The sequence below is a fragment of the Cucurbita moschata genome, unplaced genomic scaffold (assembly GCF_002738365.1).
Source record: "Cucurbita moschata cultivar Rifu unplaced genomic scaffold, Cmos_1.0 Cmo_Scf00013, whole genome shotgun sequence".
NCBI lineage: Eukaryota > Viridiplantae > Streptophyta > Magnoliopsida > Cucurbitales > Cucurbitaceae > Cucurbita > Cucurbita moschata.
In genome coordinates, this window is record NW_019268529.1 from 1,429,289 (window position 1) to 1,452,341 (window position 23,053).

Consider the following 23,053-nt stretch of genomic DNA (forward strand, 5'->3'; position numbering starts at 1 on the left):
AAAAAAAAAAAAAAAAAAAAAAAAAAACTTGGATTTTTTTAAAAAAGTTAATAAAATATTTTAAAAAAATGGAAAATTACCAAAATATCCTTAAATTTCAAGTTAATTACGAAACTCAATCTCCAAATCCTTTGAAGTATGGCCTTTGATTTGGAACAAAATCTTTTTGGATTTCCTACTCGAGTTTCTTCCAAATTCGAGAGAAGTGTCCACCATTTCTCTTCAAACTTGTTCCTACCATTTCTCTTCAAACTTGTTCCTACGTCTTTTAAACAAGATTACCCACAAGTTTTATGAAGGAAACGAGTACTGAAGAAGCCTCAAATCCATTCCCCCAATACGGATCGCCATTAAAGAACTTCAAAGGAAGCTTGAAATTCCAGTCGGAACGTTGTTTTTACAGTATTTTTATGACCTAAAACAAAACAATAGCAATCTGGATTCTTGAAATGTTCATTGAAAAGTATAGAAATGACAGAGCAAAAAGAACACAGAACAAGAAGAGTTCATTGATGAAACAAACAGTAAGCAATGGGCTGTGCATTGTCTTTCCTTCCTTCCATACAACAAACCCAAATCAAAGTAGCATTTCAACACAAATCTCTTCAGCTTCATGCCAATTACAAAGCTGAAACAACCCACCCAACAAACAATCAACTGCAGCAGCTATGGACATATTAGCTACCCATTTTCTATTCCAAATTACAGTCCAGGTAGTTCTATGTTCGCCACGTCAAGGAAAGTTCTTTTTTTCGGATATCGCCATCGAAGATTAACTTCTCTCTCGAATTTTGGCTCTTGCAAAAAAGACACCAGCCAAAAGCCCTGCACAAAATGCCATTTCTTTAGTTTTGCATATGCCAATCGAAGACTCTACGGCTACTGAGGAAATACAATATCCGAATTCGACCATTTAGGAGAAAAACTTACCGAAAAAAATACTCGTGGAGTTCTCCACGCTCGTTGGGACCTTGAAAAGTAAGATACCAGCAACTGAGAGAGGGATCTTGTTCAATGACCCCACAAGACTGCAAGTTATAAAGCAGGGATCAGATGTGCATATTAGATCTCGTACCGAAAATCTGAACTATAGTATTATAAAAGCGTTCATATTTCAAATGACGTGTTGGCATGCAATTTCTGGAAATATTGGGTATAAAAACATGAAAAAATTTGTGTCAATGAACAAGTAATTAAACACAAATAATCTGCAAACATGTTTTTACAACATTGAGAGGAACAAGAGATCCCACATCGGTTGGAGAGGAATGAAGCGTTTCTTATAAGGGTGTGGAAAGCTCTCCCTAGAAGACATGTTTTAAAACTTTGAAGGGGAAGTCCAAAGAGGACAATATCGGTTATTCACCATTTTTTCTCCGGACGAACAGATTTTTAGAAGATTCATTTAGAACAAAGGATGTTACACAACAGATTCTGCACATGTCAAGGTGTGAAGTCAGAAGCCAATCTTGAAATCCTACTAATTATGGGCTTTCAGAGATGAAGATTTAGTATGGTATCAAAGCACAAAGCATGAGAATCTTGGTTCAAAATGGTGGTATGTTTATTGCACCTGGTCATATGTGTAATAACCAAGCTCATATGAATGAGAGAATCTTAGAAATAGCATTAGCATTAGACTTTGTTTTTCCTGATTTTACCTGTACGTTGTTGCTCCAGTTTGACGAAGAAACCACATGGACGTGAAGCTAATTCCTAGACCCAAAACACCACTGAATGTCATCACCAGCCAGAACATCGGTGATCTCAAAAGCGGCCTGCCAAGCATAACACCCCTTAAATTAACATGTTATAAATTTCCACCACAGAAAACATCATAATTTCTCTCTAAGGTCTACAACCAAGCTTAAATCATTCAAAACACTTGGATCTTTTGAATCTAGCCTTGGAGTTGGTAAAGCCTCTTAAGAATTAGTGGGATGAGCACACATAATGCACTAAGAAGTCCCCAATACTTTAGACCCCGTTTGATAACCATTTGGTTCTCTACAATGGTTTTTCCTCTTCTCTACAATGGTTTTCACCTTTCTTAAGAGCCAAATTCCAAGAACAAAAACAAGTTTTTGAAAACTAATTGTTTTACTTTTCAAAATTTTAGCTTGGTTTTTGAAAACATACATACAAAGTAGATAACGAAACAAGGAAACCAATAGGTATTGGTAGTATTTATAAACTTAATTTTCAAAAACCGAAGACTAAAAGCCAAATAGTTATCAAACTCGAGCTTAGTTGTCAACAAAAAGAAAAGAAAAAAAAAAAAGATGAAATATCAAAGTTTACTTACGTTCTTGAGAGATAATCAATCTCATTAAACACAAAACCAAGAAATATCCCAAGAGGAATAGAAAGAGTGTTATTTAGCAGGACCATGGAGAATTCATTCAAGTTTCCTGATTTGGTTATTTGCTTGGCTGTATCCATTATCCTTCGTAGAGTCAGCTGCATAAAAACTTAACATCAGGCTGTGTCATAAAAGCTAATAAACTACGACGACGACGAATAACAGATCAATTGCCAACGTGGAATAAAGAAGAATATAGAAAGATGCATCCCTAGTGACCTCTTTCAAACTCTCAGCTATTCTTTTCTCAATTGGAAGATCGAATTTCAAATTAATCGAGTACAAGAAAACCAATTAATATGTGAGAAAGCAACTAAACTTCTCATTGGCCGAAGAACTACAAAAAGCCAACAATCAGGATGAGATATTGCAGTGGAATAAAGTAACTGGAACAGATGAAAATAGAACTAAAAGAAAGTGAAGGCATTGAAAATGGAAGGACAAAAATAAAGTATATATAAAAGCCTTCAAGTTATGTTCTCACAGAATATGAAGCAGTCAAGAAGCAGTTGATAATTTGCCATGTATAGCCAACAGCATGAAAAGATAGATCAGTAAGTCCCCCAGTTATTGCCGAGATTATCTGCACAAAGCTTTGAATTTCAATTCCTTATTCTAGAATTCATGATCATCTAGGGAAAAAAAAGCTTTAAGCTCAACAGGGAGGAAACATTTGAAATGGGTTAGTGATTAAATGATTGAACCCCTAAAATCTAAGTGATTATCATGAGGTTGATAAATTGAAGACCTCCTTCTGTGGGGCTCAAGCCATCAGCTAGATACCACTCTAGAAACAGCTGAACTTCTAATCTTATGTCACAAAACAGAACGACAACAACAAAGTTGCACTCAATCTTCCCTTTGCACACTTTCATCCCTTCGCACATTCTTTGAGCAGAGGGAAATTCACTTTTGGTTATAGTCATAGTAGGCATTTAATTGTACGAGCATTAACCGATACGAATCAAATATTTGGAACCAGATGGTTGGACTAAGCACATCACTTATGAAAATAAACTTTCAAAATTGAATCCTCTTTCCACTCTCATCAAACAAAACTGGATGAGATCATTAAATAAACCAATATATATACACAACTAAAAAATTGACTCCCTACATTCTTTGATTAGCTAGGAAGCATGGACGCTCTATTTTGAGTAGCGTCAATGCCAAACATGGACATGCTCCTACCACACGATTAGTCTCGAATTTTAAGTAGTTTAAAATTTTCAAACACACTAGAGATGTGCTCATGACATTAGGGCACAAATGAGAACATGTCAAGAACTTGTCAAAGATATCTCATAGAAAAATGAATGTCAGTTCTCATTTCTTCCATTAAATCTAGGAATTTGACATCAACTACCATAGAAATCAAATCAAGAAGAAGAGTATATGAGAATATTTGTACCTTTAAATCTCAATATCATTTAATTTATTACATTTGAAAGCATTAAATCTGTGTGAAAGTATGTGCAAACATTTTTCAAAACAAATTTCGTTAAACCTGTTATTAGATGTCATATACAATTTTTACAAAATGGTTGTAAGCAGACAGTCTTCTTAATAGATTCGCTAGAACACGTAAAGGAAGAACTTATAGATTAAATCTTTGTAGATACAAAACATAGCAATAAAGTAACCATGGCATGCAATGAAATAACACTAAAATATCCCTTTTGTAACTAGTCCATGTAGCAATAATTAGATATACTACATACCATGAGGAATAATGCAGCCCAGACCCTGTTGTCATGATGCTTGCCAAATAGATACATTTCACCAACTGCAGTTATTACATTGGTAACATTCTTCAGAACTGTGACCATAGCAACATTAATGTATTTCAAACTGCAGGAGAAGTAAAAATTATCTGAGGAAGTACATGAAACACAAACCTACAAATAAGTTATAGACAAAGAAATAAGGTTAACACACAAAAAAAAAAAATAGAATCTTAGGAAAAACTCCAGATATTGGTGAACAATGATTATGTAAGTCATCCACGAAGCACGAGACACAGAAATGAGACTGTATGATAGACAGAACTGGAACCACAATGGTAGAAGGAAAAATGGGTGAAGGCCTCTTTTGCTTAATTGCTTCATTTTAGAAAAATTGGTCTGAATAATAGCAGATGATTCCGAACAAACTTTAGCAGCCGAATTAGTGTGAGAAGAATATGCCATCTAAGCAAGAAGACTATTTGGTGCACACTAAGATACAATACAAGACTCAAAAAAGTTCGGTTAATTGAAGCCAACGGGGGGAAATCCGGTATTTGTTAGCTTTATGGTTGACATGCATTACTGAATCCATTTTTTAATCTTTGGGGCACGTGAGATGGTCTTGCGTGCCAATGTTCCTTAAGAAGCGTAGGTAGAAATCAAATTATTTACTAAGTTTGATGATCAGCATTTAAAAAATCACAATTATGCACATATTTCCAAAAAGATCATTGAAAAATGTCGAATCTGAAATTTTCTAAACTTCCTTTCAGAAAACACATACTTAAATTCTGTAATTAAACAATAAGGGAATGAAAGATCATACCTGAATATACTAGTAATGAGCATCCCAACAAAAATAATATTTACTGGCAACCACACTTTAACTAGTCTCCATGTGAGTGGTTCTGTGGATATTATGCCCATAAAGCTCATTACGATTACAATACTCACCGATACAAGATTCTGCATAAATAAATGGAGCAACAACTTATGATTCTTCCATTTAACTTTCAAAAGGTGTGGTAAACAGCAGTGAATATTAAGCTTCTACAAAGGATAGCATATTTTCAATAATGTTCACCTGATAGACCATCAACGATATCCCGGCATTGAAGTCATAACTGGAAAGCACAAACTTGTTAACCAATATCATGCTGCATGAGGAAACACAGTATGCAAGGCCAGACAATAAGGCCTGGTCCCTATTATTGCGTAATGCTTTGTCTTTTTCCTTTCCCATTTTACCCTCTTCCAAGTCAGATCCACCATTTTCAAAATGCTTCATCTCAAATTATTGCCTACATGAGAGCCAACAAGCAAAAATAATGATAAGAATGAATTTCAACTTTAATTTTATATATTACCATACATTTACAGGGGAAAATAATAACACTACTTAAAACCGAAAAGAACGAATCTAGAATCCCAGAGAAATGCTGAATATGAAGAGCAGGAGAAATGCAACATTGAATAGAAAGAAAGTAACCAATGTGAAAAAAAAATTTGTTAACTACTTCTCCTTTTGCTGCAATCAATCTCTGAACTGTTATTCCTATGACTAGCAATCTGACACACGTTTTGCAACAGTAAAGTCGTAGAGTTGTATTTCAGATTGAAAGTGGTTTCTTTCTAAACTGCTTCATCTCCAATTATTACCTACATGGGAGTCAACAAGAAAAATTATGGATAAATTGATTTCTTCTTTAATTTTATATAATACAACATATTTACCGCGGAAAAAAAATAACGCTACATGAGACAGAAATGATGAATCTAGAATCCCAGATAAACGCTGAAGATGAAGAACTTAAGAAGTCCAATATTGAACAGAAATACAGTCCTCAAAAAAAACTGATAACTACTCTTATAGCTGCAGTCAATCTCTGACCTGTTATTCCATATGACTTGCAATCTAACACTCTTTTTTTCCACCGCTAACGATATAGTTGTATTTCATATCGAAAGTGGTTCGGTTAATAGAGAATCCAAAGACTCCGAGGGGATCCTATGGGCAGAGGTCTAAAGAACAAAAGACCAAGTAGATACAGGAACTTCCATGAAAAATGTCACTGATTATTGTGTATTGCAAATGCATACATTTGGGTATCAAACGGCTATAAGGAACACAGAAGGGGGCAGGTTATGAAACAGAAGAAAGGCATAAACCAGAGCTAGACAAATTAATTCTCGTTTTCGAACACTGCCATGTAAGATATAAGAAAGGAAGAGAGCATTCATAATACAGTTCATAATTCATTGTGATTAACTACAAATATGGACAAAAATGAAAGGGGAAAAGAAGAAACAAATAAAGAAATTCAAACAGAAGTATACACATCATCTGTGACATTGTTACAGTGGGCAAAAGAGTGCAGTCAGCAATCTAGAAGGGGATGAATCATAAGAAAATCAAAAACAAATTTATATGGTCCATCCACTATGAAGGCTTGAATACAGCAGAAAAAAATTCAGAAGGGGTGCCCAATTTTCATCTCCAATCAAGTGGGTCTGTTAATTGTTCTTTCATGGTGGCTTTAGTAGGAGACGATGAAAATTCCTTCTGAAGCAACTTCATATACCTTGTGAAACTCCAGACTTTCTTCATGGTGTTGTGTCTCTAATTCTTTTAGTAATCATTCTATTTTAGGGATTAAGTTTTTTAAAAAAATCCTTAATCATGGCGAAAACTTATGAGTTTATGATGTAAACGGCGTTGTGGCTACAAATCCGATGCCCGAATTTGTCCATTTCCTCACAAAGGTATTTAACTTCCCAATATTCCACATCTAGTTACCAGAAAAAGAAACAAAAACTTAATTAAGTTCCCAAAGTTCAAAAGTAAAGCTCCAAAAACTTCCTAAATAATCTTCTTTCCTAAACAGACATCACTATCTGAACATCCAAAACGAGACAGAGACGGTGATGATTCTAAATTAAAGTTGAAGCAGCAATCATGCTGGAGAAGAAATAGTAAAAATCACCTGTGACTCATCAGACCTTCCACATAGCAACAGCATGGCGATCAACTTCTCGATTCCAGAAAACTCAGGGACGACGAACTACAGCATGGCTCAAAGTAAAGAGAAACCGAATAATTGATGAAGAAACTACAACCCTTTTGGAGATTGAGAAAGAATAGTCGTCGTCGTTGTCGTCGTCGCCATGATCAGTGAAATTGGGCGAAATAAAAAGAACCCAGAAGGAATCGATCGACTCTTTCTTCCCCCCGAATGAAACAGGAAACTTCTACATGGAAAAGTGGAGGACCCAGTTGAAGATGGTGGCAGGGGGAAATCAAAACTTGTTGTACATCGTCGGGGTTGAATAGAATTCAGGTTATACAGAAGGAGGGAATGGATTTTTGTGGGGATTATTATTATAATACCCAAAATCAGCAAAAAGTTGGGACTTACAAAAATCATTGGGGGAAATGTGGAATTTGAATGGGAATATTGGTATAAAGTAACGCGTTTGAGCGGTAGCTATATCACCACTTCCTTTTGTTTTTGCCTAATTAATCTATCCAAACTTCAATCCACTCAAACCAATCTGTTTCCAAATAAATATCAAGTTCTTTTTTAATAAAACTCCTCAATTTTAAATTTTGAAAGTTTAAAAAATACCAATACATTTAAAAATATTCTTACCTTTAAATTTTTTTAGGAATAATATTAAAGTTTGGTTAACCATATTTCTAAACTTTTAAAAGTATCCTTTCCCTTTTAAAAAAGTTAAAAAAAATATTTTTATCTAAAGTTTGGATAAACAAGGTTAAAGTATAATAATATTACTGAAAATATTTATTTTTCTTCCTCTCTTCAAATTTTTTTTAGGTCTAAAAATTCAAAATTTATAATCATAACTTTGGCTCGAAATTCTTTAATGACAAAATTAAAAGGTCTAGATTGTTGTTGGGTGGATTTGATAACCTAAATGGGTGGACTCATGTAGGTATTTATGCTGTTTTTAATAATAATTTTGATAATTTTATTTCTATTAACTTAATATTAATTCACTATGGTTGAAACGTAGGATATCATGTTTACCTTTAAGTAATACTTAAAAAGTTATAGAATATAGATAAAGTTTACTGTCCTATCTTGATAACACTATTGATACAACTCACTTTATAATTGTTATAAATTATTTGATCCAAATTATTCTCTTGATAACACTATTGATACAACTCACTTTATAATTGTTATAAATTATTTGATCCAAATTATTCATGAGAAGACATGTGAGTGAGATATCCTATGCAATGAGCTAGTGTAAAACTGGACTATAAAATATTTGATCTTTTTTTATAAATCTATTAATTGAGAAGGTTAACATTTGATAGAATGATCACATGTGACTCGATTTTAATTTGGAGCGAATTATAAACTTCTGCCTACGAGGGTTTATCCTTTAATTCTCACGAGTGAGAATGTTTTTTTATTGTCGATTTAATATGTTTATCATTATAGAGACTTCACCAAAATAGAGACTTCACCAAAATAGGAGTTGGGAATGCAAGCTTAGGAGATAAAATTATAAGTAGTTCCCCAGAATATTGATTCCGAAACTTGAACAATAGAATCTCACACTTTCATTAACCCAAGCTAAGAGGAAGCTGGCAAATTGATCGTACAATTATGGGTGATTTTATTAAAGAATTTGAAGTTCAGTCACTTTTAGATAAATAAAATAATTAAAACTCAAGAAAGGTTGTCACAGACTTTTTTTTCATTAAAAAATATATTTTCTGTCAATAATAATAATAATAAATAATAATAATAAAAGGATAGGAATATTTATAATCCCTTTTTGAGAACACCAAGAAAGTTTGTTAATAAAACAATGAAGATACTGAGTAAAATTCCACTAACACTATAGTGGGGGGTCTGGTCATTCACTTATTGCTGCCTCACCCAACCCATGACTAAAGCTTTTATTTATTTACAATATGATCTCAATATTAAAATCCAATACCTAATTTAAAGACGGTAGAATTAATTTGGATGGCTTTGAAAGAAATGGGTGATTCAGGTGCACTCTCTCTCAAACCTTCAAATTTGGTGCCTAATCCATTGCTCAAATAAACCATGCAAACCATTTGTAGAAAAACAAACAAACAAACAAACAAAAAAAAGTTGCCTCTTTCAGCTATTCACCAACCAACGCATGTTGCACAAAAACCAAACTAAACATATCAACACACGGCTGTTGTGCTAAACCAACTTAATAGATGGACCAGAATATATACATATGATCCTAACAAGAAAAGAGAATAGAGAGACCAATAAGACAGCATTTAAAATGAAGCACCAAATCTGGTGCTACTTTTATTCATACCATATGAATTAATCAAATTTATTCCTCAACATTGTACAATCAAGAATTTGAAAAAGAAATCAATATCTCTAAGCTTCCTAACTTTGGACAAGGAATCAAATTATCATCTCTATATACCTTTGCAATACAAACTGCTAAAAAAATTGTGTACCTTGTCACTTAGCAAGCTGCCAGTAGCGATGAGCTAAGCTATGTCTAGAAATATGCATTCCGCTTTGCCCGTTTTCTGGATTTCATAAGCTCCACAAGCGAAGGAAGAGGCTCCGGCACAGCTACATTCATTGACCTGTACAACTTTCTAAACCTGTCATTAAAACCTTTTGAAGATCCAACACTTAAAACATGTGAATTACTACGCACTGGCATTCTGTCATCCTTTACTAGCTTCCCAATGTGTGTTTTGGGAACGGTAACGACATCTTCACAATCGTCTAACGATTTGTCTCCCTTACCTCTACTTTCTTGCTCATGGACATGAAGTTCTTCTACCTCACTGCTGACTGCTTCTGGTGGGTTATTGTTGTTCATGGACACAACTTCTACTTCAGAAGTATGGAGCCTAGCCCGATCAGAGCAATGAGAGGCGCTTTCATCAGCTAATAATACCCTGTCGTTTGCAAATTTCTCGTGTTTTCCTTTGGAGTTAACTTCGTTTTTAGAATGTTTTGATGGTTTGTCACTCGGTCTACCATTTGCATCGTGAATGGACAAGTCTGCTACTTTATCTCCAACTGCTTCTACAGGCTCATTCTCTGTTGATGGATATGAAACTTCTTCCGGTAACATATTGGCATCTTTGGTGGCGAGTCTAGCTCGTCCGAATAATGTGAGAGGTGGCAAGTTGCTTGGAGACAAAATGTCTAACTTTTCTCTAGGAACAGCATACAATTTTGCAGGCTGAAGTTGAGGATCCATATCTTTTAGAGTGGATGTTTCAACTATAGGAGAACACCTCACTTCAATCACTGAAGCATCTAAATCTGAAGAACTTTCCTCTGCTAAACCAAAAAGCTTCCAGATTAGGCCATTGGAAGTTAAACTAGACCAACTGGGTTTCTTTTTCACGTAATCCAAATCCATAGCCCGACAACCAGGAGTGGTTGAAACAACCCATTTTGGTGCTAAAATTTGCAAGGCCCATTCTAGTTCTTCCTTCGACGAGTGCATTGAGTAACAGACATGCCAAATACCGTGCTGATCTTTAATTGCTTCACTAATTATTTGTTTCCTTGTGTTGCAAATCTCTGACAATTCCTCACGAACATACCACTGAGTCGAAGGGCGTATTACGAGAGGTTCCGGCTGAAAATTGGTCTGGGCATTTGCAAGCAGTGCTTTTGCAGTTTGACATAGTTTAGGGAATCCATGAAGCAGATGAAAGCGGGAGGATGGATCTTGAGTGAGGATATCAGGATCTATAAGTTCAAGAGCCTTGTAACCTGCTTTCGTGTATTCATCGACAAATATCTTTGAACCAAATGTTTGGGATACTTGTTGCAATATATCTTCCTGTCCTAGATGACTGCAAATCAGATATACCAAAGGAGCATCAGGATGTTTCCATATGCAATTAATAACCTGCAAAGATACACATTTAATATTGGTTAATATTTTAAAAACGTAAGTACATAATATTGACTTCTGCCCAACAGCCAAGAAAATACAGACAGACTTAAAAGATCCAAGCAGCACACAATAAAAGATGGACAGATTACCAGACACCAAGATATCATACACCATGAATTATAGAAATTTAATATATAAAGGAAGGTTTCAAATGATAGTATCCGTCAACAACCCAAAAATTGGAGGAGAAAAAAAGGACAAAAGATCTAAAAAGAATTCAGAAAAATGTGGAGAAGAACGTTCACAGTGAAATCAGGAAATGCAAACTCTTGTAGTTTCACTACATTTGTTATACTCCTTTTGTTGATCAACTTATATGGGAGGTCTTTTGTTTGATTACTCCTATTTAGCTTAGGAATTCCTCATCCCTAAGACCTTTAGTTTGTTCAACTTCTTTTGTATACATATATGTGTACATATATACATTTATTTCTTCATGTTTCTCATTACAAAAAAATAAAAAAAATAAAAAATGAAGAAGAAAAGAAAAGAGAGAGAGAGAGAGAGAGGAGCAAAAAACTAGCTAACTAGCAGAAAATCTCTTATTTAGCTATGTTGATAACAGTAATAGGCAGATCTCGTATTTGGAAATCTATGGAGGATCCACTTGACTCTCAAATCTAAATAAGAGTTGAATAATTGAACAAATTGTGTTACCTGATGTATTGCTGAATGTCTGCTGGGGAATTGTTGAAAGAATCTACCAAATGTGCAATCTAGAAAAATCAGATCCAGTTTACACCTTGGCTCTTTACCACTTTTTCCACGATACTTCTCAGGTAAGTTCTGTAGGCACTCAGGAGTTAGTCTGCAATCACCCGTATGTAGAATATTGCCAAAATTGCCTTCAAATAAGAACATAACAGCTCCTAACCATTTTATAATCCATGCCAGAGAAATACATCATTTGTCAATACAGCTTCTATAGTTTTATAACATAAAATTTTGAATGCACAGAATAAATCCACAAGATCTCCTAGAAAAAGAATGACAAAAGGCAAGAAGATAAAATGCAAACAGAAGAGAAGTGACGAAACAAAAAAAAAAAAAAATGCTAAAATGAAAAATAATAGTACAAAAGTCCAAACATAATTTTAAAAAAAATTGGGATACGTATATTCCCCTAAAAAAAATAATAGCTATGAGACCAAAAATAAAGTGTAAATTTAGGATATGCATTACAAAGAAGTTTCGATCTAATTATGAAGAGAGAGAGAATCAAAAGTCTTGCTCAAGACATCCATCAGAGGATCTACTGAAGAATGAAAAAACAAAATGGAAGGCAAAATGCAGAGTGCAATAGCTAAAGGAGATGAACTCAAGATTTTTTCTTGAGAAATAGCTTCAGGAGAAGTCGGGAATTTGATTCATTAGGCTATAGTTAGATAATATATCATTCTTGCCCACTGGCTAAGAAATTAAAAGGGAAATACTTGACTTTTTTCTATGACAACTTGTAGCGCAAGGACCCTAATCATAATTATCCCAACAGAATTAGAGTTCTTTCCCAACTCTTTCACAGCTTGTAACTAGTTGAAAAGGCACGAGTGAGGCAACCCTTCAAAAGTAGATGGCTGTTGATAAGGATGCGGTTGTGGCAAAGTTCTCTAGAACTTCATGAAAGTTACATGGTTAATGATTGTATCAATGTATATGCAAGACCAATTCTTTCAAACTCTAGTGCTAATAAGATGTGAGATTTTTATAACGGTAAGTTTCATAAACTGTTTATAATTGGCATCAGAGGAAATTGTCGCTAGAATTAAAAAATTTGTAACCTATGGTCAATGGATCTCCCTTTCCATTTTTAAAAAATGATTTGTCAAGATGTAGGAAGGACCTTGGGTTGTTGGGCAGAGTAATGTGTCCTATGAAGGGAGATAGCATGGGCCTTGGAGGACCAATAGTTGTTAACAATGGACAATAGATGAAAAGAGGATCATGTGCCTCCACCCCCTCATACATAAGACAAACCAACCTAGAAAGGGAGCTTGTGTTTGCATCTTGATATACTCTCGTGGCTGGTTTACTATAGGAAGAACTAGACTTTTTTTTGGGGTGTTCCATGCGCCAAGGCTCACTGTATAGGGAAGAGAAAGAAAGACTGAGTTTGGTCTAAATTGCTGGTGAGGGAGCTGACCAAAAGGGGCTGGTCGTTCAACGGGCCAGATCAATTTGTCTGGTTCTTTCATGCGGAGAGATGGAAAAAGAACTTCAGAAAGGTAAGCCCTCTCTTCGATTCCTTCCTCAAGAAAGTGTCTTCAAGAATTAAGGTCCCAGACTTTACATGAAGGCGTCCAAAATATCCTTGATAGTTGATAATTTCATGTTGGTGAGGGGAAAAACCTCGGAGAAAAAACTTGCATAAAAGTTAACTTCCAACCCATTGGGGTTGTGCAAAAAACTCATAGACGAACCCTTTACACCATCCAAGTGAGCATCTAGCTATCACTCATTCAAACAAATATATTATTTATATTAAGAAGTTGATTCTTGAAGTTTCTTGTTTAAAGGTCCTTTAATTACTCTCCTATTTTGATCAAACAAATAAGATAGCTTGGTTGTATTTTGCAATTTACTTTAGCTCATAGTCATGGTTTGTGGGAATTTCTTTCCCTTGAAACTATGTATCTTATCAGAGAGAGAAAGCATCTATGGAACATAGGCAAATTGCTTCATTGAAGCAAATAAAGCCCAGAGACCCGGTAATGGCTTCATTGACCCCGTAGTTTCACGCATAACAATTAACTTTCAATGCGCTGTTGATCTTAATCCTATAATCGTGTGCAGCAGGTCTGCCAGCTGATCTTTGGTATTTCTAAAATTCAAATTCTTAGCGGATAGGAACCGACTGACAATCGAGATGCGTAGATTTAAGCCCTTAATCTGTAAAATCTCTTAAGTAAAAATAAATCCAAACACATCAAATCATAGGTCGGATTAATAAATTACCAGGGCAATGATGAGCATCGAAAACTGTAACAGTGAAATCACCATCAGGATCTTTTACGACCAGCGTTTGCCCCACCTCGATACATACGAACAACGAATCATGAAGCTACGAAAATAAAAGAAACAAGAACTCGAAGTCAAATTAAGCGTCCTGGAAAGAAAAACAGACCAAGAAATGATATGATAGTGAAGAGAAACCTGAGGGAAGTGCTGAAGAACGATGGATTTGGTGATAAAAGTAGAAAAAATAGGGAAGGAGGAATGGGCGGCGGCAATTCCAATGGTGTGATCCATGTGTGCGTGCGTTAGAAAATGGTGGCGCTTTTGCTTGGAAGAAGGAGTCCATGTATCCACCGAGAATGGCAGGCCTGGGGGCATTTCGATCGGCATGGTCGAGTGGTGAAAGAAAGTTGGGGTGGGAGGGGAAAAGGAAATTGAAACTATGAACCCTAATTAGAAAACTCATAGTTTGTCTCGAGCTTCCACAGCAAGCAAAAAGTTGGAAATGGCGGGATGATTGAATTGCAGTTAATTTATAATTTACAGAATGAAAAAACGTTATAATTGGAGGACTTAATAAAAATATCACCCAAATTTATACTTTCTTTAATATTCTTAAAATTTAATAAATAATAATAATAAAATAAAACTGAAGGGAGAGGACGGGTTGTTAATAGCGGCCAAATAATTATTGTTTCACCATTTTGTCATACATTTTTTTTTTTTAGATTTTTAGGTTAAATTAATAAAAATATTTCTATATATATTGATAAAAATACTTTGAATTAAAGAAAAGGAGTAACATGTTAAAACAACAAGAATAAGAAACACACCATTAAAATATATATATAAATACTAAGATACGTATATAGACATACATATACAAAGCATACATATCTTAAGCATCGAAGCTTATGTGACAAACACAGTCTTATCGTGCAATTTACCTTCTTCCTTGTAGATCAAGTTCTCCTTTCAAACAAATTTATTATTTTTATCATAAGCAAACCAAATAATCGATACCTTTTAGGAATAGGTCAACAAACCAGAATATACCTGCACACATGAACTTTGCTCAATAAGTAAGATATTATCCACTTTGAGTATAAGCTCTCATAGCTTTGATACCATGTTAGATGGACTAGATGACACGACTCTCCACAATGGTATGATATTGTCCACTTTGAGTATAGGCTCTTATGGCTTTGCTTGGTGTTTCCCCAAAAGACCTCATACTAATGGAGAGAGTATTCTTCGATCATAAACTCATAACCACTCTATAAATGAGCGGATGTGGGACTTTCATCCTCCATCACATTGAACTAAAAGAAAATACCTTTTAAATTTTTAAATTTTACATTTTTTTTTTAATGAACCGTGATGGTTTCTAAATATTATTGTAACTTATGTTGCTTATAAAAATATAAAAAAAAAATTATAAAAAAAAAACCCGAAAAAATGTCTTTCCATGTCAATTCCCTAACAAACCGCAGGTTAATATTGTTAATTCTCTAAAATAGCATGTTTAACGCCTCCTACATTTTCAACCATCAAGAATATGGGGTAAAGAAACAGTCAATCTATCTGTGGCCACAGATCCTCACTTAATTTTCTCAAATACAAATATTACTTCAACATTTCTCCTTCTGTTTTCTTCACCTCATTCAAACAAGTGGAGTCTTCACTGGTAAAACAGGAAATGCAAATGCAAACCAACGGAAAGTATTAACACTTACAATTCATGGGCTCATATTCTTGCGAAGATTACACATTGGTTGGATGAGACCTTTCATTAGCTTCCACAAGTTTCATCAAGGTTCTGTTGATGGTGGTTTTTCCTGCACTGCAACAGAGAAGTGATTAGCAAATAGAAGAAGAAATGGATGAGAATTCCTCAATCTTCAATAGCACAGAGGATAAAATCGTCTGCTATGCGCCAAGAATGATCACAACAAATGGGGTGTGGCAAGGCGACAACCCTTTGGAGTATTCTCTCCCTCTCTTCATCCTGCAGTTAACAATGGTGGTTATGATGACTCGCGCTTTGGTTTTCCTCTTAAAACCCTTTCGTCAACCTCGAGTCATCTCTGAAATTTTGGTGAGTTCAAGATTTTGTTTTCTTTTTCTGGGTTTTTTCTTGCAGCTAAATTGTTGGCATTTGAAGCTTTACACTTGATTTCTGCGTGTAATAGGGTGGAGTGATTTTGGGGCCTTCAGTACTGGGGAGGAGTGATCAATTTTCTAACACTTTATTTCCTTTAAGAAGTGTAATGGTGCTTGAAGCAATGGCAAACGTGGGGCTTCTCTACTTTCTGTTCTTGATTGGTGTGGAGATGGAACTCTCAGTGATTCGTCGATCTGGTAGGAAGGCAATGGCAATAGCTGCAGCAGGAATGGTTCTTCCATTCGGAATAGGAGCTGCTTTTTCATTCCAGCTGCACAAAGCAGATCAGAAATTGAACTACAGCACTTATATCATGTTTCTTGGTATTGCACTCTCTGTGACTGCTTTCCCAGTGCTTGCTAGAATTCTCGCAGAGCTTAAATTGATAAACTCAGAGCTTGGAAGGATGGCTATGGCTTCTGCCCTTTTCAATGATATGTGCGCTTGGATTCTCTTAGCTTTAGCCCTAGCCTTGTCTGAGAACGATTCCTCATCTTTGGCTTCTCTATGGGTTGTACTATCGAGTACAGGCTTTGTCTTGTTCTGTATCTTCATAATTAGACCGATTATCGCATGGATGATTCGAAAAACCCCAGAAGGAGAAAGTATGAGTGAGTTCAGTATTTGTTTGATCCTCACAGGGGTTATGATCTCAGGGTTTATCACAGATGCCATAGGAACACACTCAGTTTTTGGAGCTTTTGTGTTTGGGTTGGTCATCCCAAATGGATCACTTGGAGTGGCTTTGATTGAGAAACTTGAGGATTTTGTTTCAGGGCTTTTGCTCCCTCTCTTCTTTGCAATAAGTGGGCTCAAGACTAATGTGAGTAGCATAGAGGGATTAATGACTTGGGTATCTATTCTGTTCATCACTGTCCTTGCTTTCATTGGCAAGGTCATTGGAACTCTCCTTGCCTCCGTTTGTTATCAGATGTCCTATCGCGAAGGTGTCACATTAGGCTTGCTTATGAACACCAAAGGCCTCGTTGAAATGATCATCCTCAACGTCGGAAAGGACCAACAGGTATACACTCTGAACATGTATTGTCCGTACCTCCTTGATCTTGAAAATACATGAGACATATGTAGTAGAACTTAAATGGCCCCAACAAGAACAACAATCTTGAATACATCCTAAGCTAGAATACCCCATAATCTGCAGATAACAAAAGTTGGGCTGTTTTTCTTTTTCTTTGCCATAAACCTTTCCACTTTTCATAGCATCCTTACCAAAGAATCCATGTAAATTGAATATGCAGATATTAGATGATCAAACATTCACAGTAATGGTGATTGTAGCCCTCATTATGACAGGGATAATAACACCTGTAGTTACCATACTCTATAGGCCAACAAGAAGGCTTCTACCGTATAAGAAACGAACAATCCAAGCTTCAAAGCCAGATTCGGAGTTCAGAGTATTGGTTTGCATCCACACACCTCGAAATGTGCCGACAATCATCAACCTCCTGGATGCTTCCAACCCAACCAAAAGATCCCCAATTTGCATTTATGTGCTACACTTGGTCGAACTCACAGGCCGAGCCTCCGCCATGCTCATTGTCCACAACACCAGAAAATCAGGTCGCCCTGCCGTAAATCGAACCCAAGCTCATTCAGAACATATCATCAGTGCATTCGAGAACTATGAACAACACATCGATTGCGTCTCTGTTCAGCCTCTAACAGCTATTTCCCCTTACTCCACAATGCACGAAGACATCTGCTATTTAGCCGAGGACAAACGCGTCGCCTTCATAATCATCCCATTCCACAAGCAACAAACAGTGGATGGAGGAATGGAATCCACAAATCCAGCACTTAGATTGGTTAACCAAAATGTGTTAGTCAATGCCCCTTGCTCCGTCGGAATCCTAGTCGATCGAGGCCTAAGCGGCTCGAATCAAAGCGGATCGAACAAGGCGTCTCATTACAACATAATCGTGTTGTTCTTCGGTGGACAAGACGACAGAGAAGCTCTAGCATACGCATGGAGAATGTCAGAAAATCCAAGAGTGACCTTAACCGTAATGCGATTCATCGCCGCAGAACAGGTATTAGAAGCAAAACAAGAAGCAGATGCACAAGGAGTTTCAGCAATGCAAACAGATATGAAAAATGAGAGGCAGCTGGATGAAGAATACATAAATGAATTCATGACAAGTAATGAAGAAAACGATTCAATTACATACACACAGAGAATCTTGAACAACGGCGAGGAGACAGTGGCGGCCATAAGATCAATGGACGGTGCTCACGACCTCTTCATCGTTGGCAGAGGAGAAGCTCAAGCATCGCCACTCATCGCTGGACTCACAGACTGGAGCGAATGTCCAGAGCTTGGAGTAATCGGCGATTTGCTAGCTTCCTCCGATTTAGCAGCGACGGCTTCAGTTTTGGTAGTGGAACAGTTCGGAGTAACAATGGTGGTGGAGCATGGAGAAGCAGAAAGGTCACCGCATCGCCACGATCATGGCGACCACTACCAAAACTTGAGATCCACGAATGCGAGGCAACATACTCCATCAAGATCTCATATTATATACAATGGATAGTCATTTTACAACAGAATCAGATTCTTTTTCTTCTTTGTTTTTAATTTTAAAGAGAGCATATACATAAAACAGAGATTTTGATCTTTTTGTATGTATATTTTGTAGGCCTTCAGTTTTATACACAACCTCAACGCAAAATTTTGATTATCTTCTTTATGTATAGAAACAATTTCGACTCTCCTTTTTAATTTCTGTCTATGATAAACTCAATACAAAGATTACTCATATATTTTTATATTTTTTCCTGATTGTATGTCTAAATGGTTTATTTTGTGTTATTTATATTATCTCATTTGTTAAAAATTAATTAATATCAAATGTACTTTAATTAAGTTTAATCAGTAATTCAAAGTTGTGTAATTGAATGGTTAACACACTGCTGTGACATCCTCCTCCACTCAATTGGTTGACGTCCCTATCAACCGACCCAAACAAGCAAGATTAGGACTCAATTGGTTGACATCCCTATCAATCGACTCAAACAAGCAAGAGCGCTTTGAACAAGCATGACATTCTCTCCAGTATTATTAAGATTTAACACACCATAAAGTATGTGAATTGAAGAGAGACGAGACATAAGCAAAAACCTAAGCAAGATAGGGGCAACAAAGTAGACATGAGCGTAATAGATAGGTTTGCTAAAGGGTCAGGTAGGGCTCTGAGCTTTAATCGTTGGATTTATGGAGAGAATTTGAACATGCGATTCTAGAGTCAAGTTCGTTTATATGAAATATAAATGTTTGCCAAATTTGGTGTCAATCAAACACCACGGATGCTCCATGAACAGTATGACTGTTCGCCAAAATGACATCTACGGAAGAAAATATTGAAAATGTCTTCTAATGTACTATGGGAGAAGCATAATGATATGAACCAAGGTATCAATCATGCATTATAAACTTCAAGAAGGATGTGAAGGAATTGTGGCTCAAATTATAACTCGAGGTTAAAATTCATGTCACGTTCAAGAAGAATCAAATTTCATTATTCCTATATGGTTACAAATTTTGAATGAATGATAATTTAGAGGGATGATGTTTCTATATTTTAAGACTTTTATTTACTTTTTACAACTACGCTAATTATAGTCATAAACTATGAAGGTTACCACTCTTAAAATGCCTCAGGCAAGATCAAGAGTTTTCGAGGTTATACAAAACCATGTATATCATCTTTGTAGAGTAGACTTGTAGTAAAAGGAGCATTTGTGTTTTCTTTTCGCAAGTGCTAAGTTTATTTACCATTATATATAGTTTAGGTTGCATGTTTAGAATAATTCAAGCTTAATATAATCGATCTTATTTGTGGAGTGATTCGAATCTCAAACAAGTGTTCTCGTCTTAAATATTTGATCAACAAGGTATTTGTTTCTAAACTCGTTAAAGTGATTCTTTATCATTAGGGTTAAGTTTCTTTGCAATTATATGTAGTTTAGTTCAAGCTAGACATGATTGATCTTGCTGGTAGAGTGATTTGAATCTCAAACAAACGTCATTGCCTTGAGATATTCGATCAACAACAAGTAATCTAAATCTTTCTTTCCTTTTAGATATTCCTTATCATTAGGTATCAAAAATTTCTCTTGGAGTGATTCTTTATCATTTGATATCAGACTTTTCTTTTGGATTGATTTCTCACCCGTTGAAGTGGAGGAGCGTTCGAGAGTTGCATGGCCACGTAGTGAGTCGGGTCGAGTTGAGAGGGTGGTTTGTTAGTTAAGGGAAAGGGCCATGAGGACTGAGTGGAGCATATTCTGTTTCTGCCATTCTGGCTTGTTTACATTCATTTTGGTTGAGAGAGAGAGAGAGAGAGAGAGAGAGAGGGTGTTTTGGGTATTTGAAAAGAAACAGAAAAGGGGAGAAAAATGGAGGTGATCCAGTTGTATAGGGGCTGTGTAGAATACGAAGGACACCTTGGAAATTGTATACAGTAACAATACAAAAACAAAACAAAACTACCCCGATAACGCCGTTGAGCCATGCTCTCTGTTTTCCCCCGTTGTCACCGCCACGTGTCCATCTCAAAACTCTACCCAGCATCACTCCCTTATTTCTCCCCCTCCCCTCCATCATATATTCCTCCTTCCGCATCCCCTGCACATTTGCCTCTCCTCCACTTTCGTTCAGCAACAAGGTCAGAAATCTCAACACATTCCTTCTTTTTTTTTCTCCTTCTTCTCTACTTCCTCCACTCACTCACTCTCTCTCTCTCTCTCTGTTCATCTTTATCATTGTCCTCTCTGTTTTTCATTTCCTCAACCATTTTATCCTAAAATCTGCTTTTAATTTTGTTTACACTTCCATCATTTGACGTACGTTAATTAATCTTTGTAACTTTGTTTCGTTATTCGAGTGTTCTTCATTTCGTTTTTTTTTTTTTGTTGTTGTTGCGATTGAGATGCGGATTTTGAATCGTAGACGTAAAGTATTGCGTAATGCGTTCTGGATGTTTGTTGTGGTGGTTGTTTGTTGTTGCGTAAATTGAATTTTGCATCCGAGTAGTCTAGGTCGATCCTTGAGTTCTGTTTTTTTCGTTATTGCTGCTTGTGCTTTGTGCGAAATGATTTTTGTGATGTTGTAGTTTGGAATTTTGGCAGGGTGTCAATTAGAGGATAGCGGTTTGTCTTCCTCCAGGCCTTTGTAATGTCCACGCACGAGTCTGGCCCGCAGGGGCTGACGAGGCGCCCCTCTCGCAGTGCGGCGACCACCACGTTCTCGACTGAGGTATTCGACAATGAGGTTGTTCCGTCCTCTCTCGCGTCCATTGCTCCAATTCTTCGCGTCGCTACAGAGATCGAAGCAGAACGCCCTCGTGTCGCGTATCTCTGTATGTTCAATCAAATTTAATCACCGTTCCGCTATTGTGATCTATTAGACATTTATATTTTCATTTTCATTTTCACTTTCCTCTTCCCGCCGAAAAGGTCGGTTCTATGCATTTGAGAAGGCGCACAGGTTGGATCCGAGCTCGAGTGGACGTGGTGTTAGGCAGTTTAAAACAGCACTTCTTCAACGATTAGAGAGGGTAAGACTTCAATCTCTACTTACTTTCTTACTTGCATGAAATTCTATCCATTCTTTTCTTCTTTTATTTTTATTTTAACATTTATTTAGCGTAGAAGAATGGCCATTTCGTGCTCCAAATAATCTTGAATGTCTTTTGCGTGGACGAGAAAGGATAATTTCGTTATAAGTTCAAATACTGAGTATAAATTTGAATTAGATGGTTAGAAATGTTTTATTCGCAAGTTATTTTCATATGATAGTTAATTTTGATAAAAATATTCATAATATTATGAAATTTGACTTTTAATGTTTATCCTTCATTTTATTAATCTTAATATGACTTAAGTGGCTAAAATATAATATTTTTCCTAAAAAGAATATTCACCTTTATATTGTGATATAGGATGCCTATTATCCATCTCTATATGTATTTCTTTCTTTATAATGTTTTAAAATTTTATTTAATTTACCTTTTATATTCACATTTGTATTAGTAATGCTCTAGATCTACTTCTAGAAGCTAGAGATGATGTCATTGCATGACGTCATTATTCATTTCAATCTTTTAGAAAAAAGAAGAAATATCCTAATAACAACTCATCCATTAAAATTGAATCCACCTTTAATTATAAAGTGAAGGAAGTGCTATAAATAGTAGTAATAATAAAGAATGTGGAGGATGAAGTAAACTAGAATTTCACTCAATAATAATTGTTTTTTTTTTTTAAAAAAAAAACTATTATACTTTTTTTTGTTTTTTTAGAGCTATTAAAGGAATCAAATTAGTGTTTGGTAGTGAAAAAAGTATACTGTAGTATTTGGTAAAATAATAAAAATTTATTACAATTTAGGTATAGGAAAATTAGTAGTTAATATCTATTTTATTGTAAATTAAATGTTTAAACATTTAAATAATTTTGATAAGTTATTTTTAAATATATATCATTTGTTAAAAGTTTAGGAAATATGATAGTTATAAAAATTCGAATCAATTAAACTTTATTGATTTAAGATGAAATATATGTGAAAGAAAAAGAAATCCAAAAAGTTATGATTGAAAATTTAAAATTTTAGCTAGAAAATAGGAGTTGTGTTTAAAAGCTATGAGTAGGTGATTTTGTGGAAATAAATAACAGACAAATTAAAACGGTTCTCCATAATTGCTTTAACCTTGTAAAAGCAATTTCAAAAACACCCTAACAGTTTTTAAGGTCAAACTCCAAATATAGAAAAAAGTCCTAATTTTTGTTGACCACACACTTTTTTTTTTTTTTTTTTTTTTTTTTTTTTTTTTTTTTTTTTTTTTTTTTTTTTTTTTTTTT

At 35.4% G+C, this 23,053-nt stretch overlaps 4 protein-coding genes across 9 annotated transcripts in view; 2 read left to right on the top strand and 2 right to left on the bottom strand.

Moving 5' to 3' along the window:
* Window positions 1-485: 485 nt before the first annotated feature.
* On the bottom strand, window positions 486-7,532 carry LOC111451721 (GDP-mannose transporter GONST1). Of its 2 annotated transcripts, XM_023092250.1 has the most exons (10): window positions 7,074-7,532; window positions 5,607-5,748; window positions 5,174-5,390; window positions 4,916-5,055; window positions 4,084-4,213; window positions 2,847-2,945; window positions 2,306-2,460; window positions 1,662-1,778; window positions 931-1,028; window positions 486-825 (listed from the first exon to the last, which is right to left on the bottom strand). In XM_023092250.1, exons 3-10 carry the CDS (start codon window positions 5,375-5,377, stop codon window positions 773-775), a joined length of 996 nt encoding a protein of 331 aa, XP_022948018.1. In that variant the 5' UTR covers window positions 5,378-5,390; window positions 5,607-5,748; window positions 7,074-7,532; the 3' UTR covers window positions 486-772. The 2 variants fall into 2 exon arrangements, with proteins under 2 accessions (XP_022948018.1, XP_022948019.1); XM_023092251.1 differs by lacking the exon at window positions 5,607-5,748 and having other exon boundaries at window positions 7,074-7,531.
* A 1,855-nt stretch (window positions 7,533-9,387) lies between these two features.
* LOC111451874 lies at window positions 9,388-14,548 on the bottom strand. 5 transcript variants are annotated; one of them, XM_023092472.1, is made up of 4 exons: window positions 14,206-14,548; window positions 14,008-14,113; window positions 11,713-11,900; window positions 9,388-11,007 (listed from the first exon to the last, which is right to left on the bottom strand). In XM_023092472.1, exons 1-4 carry the CDS (start codon window positions 14,395-14,397, stop codon window positions 9,625-9,627), a joined length of 1,869 nt encoding a protein of 622 aa, XP_022948240.1. In that variant the 5' UTR covers window positions 14,398-14,548; the 3' UTR covers window positions 9,388-9,624. The 5 variants fall into 5 exon arrangements, with proteins under 5 accessions (XP_022948240.1, XP_022948238.1, XP_022948242.1 ...); XM_023092470.1 differs by having other exon boundaries at window positions 11,713-11,924; XM_023092474.1 differs by having other exon boundaries at window positions 11,713-11,841; window positions 14,206-14,279.
* Window positions 14,549-15,852: 1,304 nt separating this feature from the next.
* LOC111450974 (cation/H(+) antiporter 15-like) lies at window positions 15,853-18,812 on the top strand. The gene is made up of 3 exons (XM_023091179.1): window positions 15,853-16,105; window positions 16,200-17,195; window positions 17,431-18,812. The coding sequence occupies exons 1-3, from the start codon at window positions 15,887-15,889 to the stop codon at window positions 18,724-18,726; spliced, it is 2,511 nt and encodes an 836-aa protein (XP_022946947.1). The 5' UTR covers window positions 15,853-15,886; the 3' UTR covers window positions 18,727-18,812.
* Window positions 18,813-20,791: 1,979 nt separating this feature from the next.
* The window catches only part of LOC111451616 (callose synthase 5), a 15,727-nt gene continuing 13,465 nt past the window's right edge, over window positions 20,792-23,053 (top strand). The window contains exons 1-3 of the mRNA XM_023092090.1: window positions 20,792-20,859; window positions 21,323-21,552; window positions 21,650-21,750. Coding sequence (XP_022947858.1) covers window positions 21,369-21,552; window positions 21,650-21,750 — 285 coding nt within the window. The 5' untranslated portion in view covers window positions 20,792-20,859; window positions 21,323-21,368. The remainder of the gene's footprint in view (window positions 20,860-21,322; window positions 21,553-21,649; window positions 21,751-23,053) is intronic.

Excerpts from the sequence above, each read along its gene's own strand:
- LOC111451721 (XM_023092250.1), bottom strand. The coding sequence starts at position 5,377 with ATGAAGCATTTTGAAAATGGTGGATCTGACTTGGAAGAGGGTAAAATG. Across the intron at positions 5,056-5,173 it reads TATCGTTGATGGTCTATCAG|AATCTTGTATCGGTGAGTAT; the intron begins GTGAACATTATT and ends TTATTTATGCAG. Across the intron at positions 2,946-4,083 it reads GGGCTGCATTATTCCTCATG|ATAATCTCGGCAATAACTGG; the intron begins GTATGTAGTATA and ends AGCTTTGTGCAG.
- LOC111451874 (XM_023092470.1), bottom strand. The coding sequence starts at position 14,397 with ATGCCGATCGAAATGCCCCCAGGCCTGCCATTCTCGGTGGATACATGG. Across the intron at positions 11,925-14,007 it reads CGATGCTCATCATTGCCCTG|GAGCTGTTATGTTCTTATTT; the intron begins GTAATTTATTAA and ends TAAAATGGTTAG. Across the intron at positions 11,008-11,712 it reads GACATTCAGCAATACATCAG|GTTATTAATTGCATATGGAA; the intron begins GTAACACAATTT and ends GTATCTTTGCAG.
- LOC111450974 (XM_023091179.1), top strand. The coding sequence starts at position 15,887 with ATGGATGAGAATTCCTCAATCTTCAATAGCACAGAGGATAAAATCGTC. Across the intron at positions 16,106-16,199 it reads GAGTCATCTCTGAAATTTTG|GGTGGAGTGATTTTGGGGCC; the intron begins GTGAGTTCAAGA and ends TGCGTGTAATAG. Across the intron at positions 17,196-17,430 it reads ACGTCGGAAAGGACCAACAG|ATATTAGATGATCAAACATT; the intron begins GTATACACTCTG and ends TTGAATATGCAG.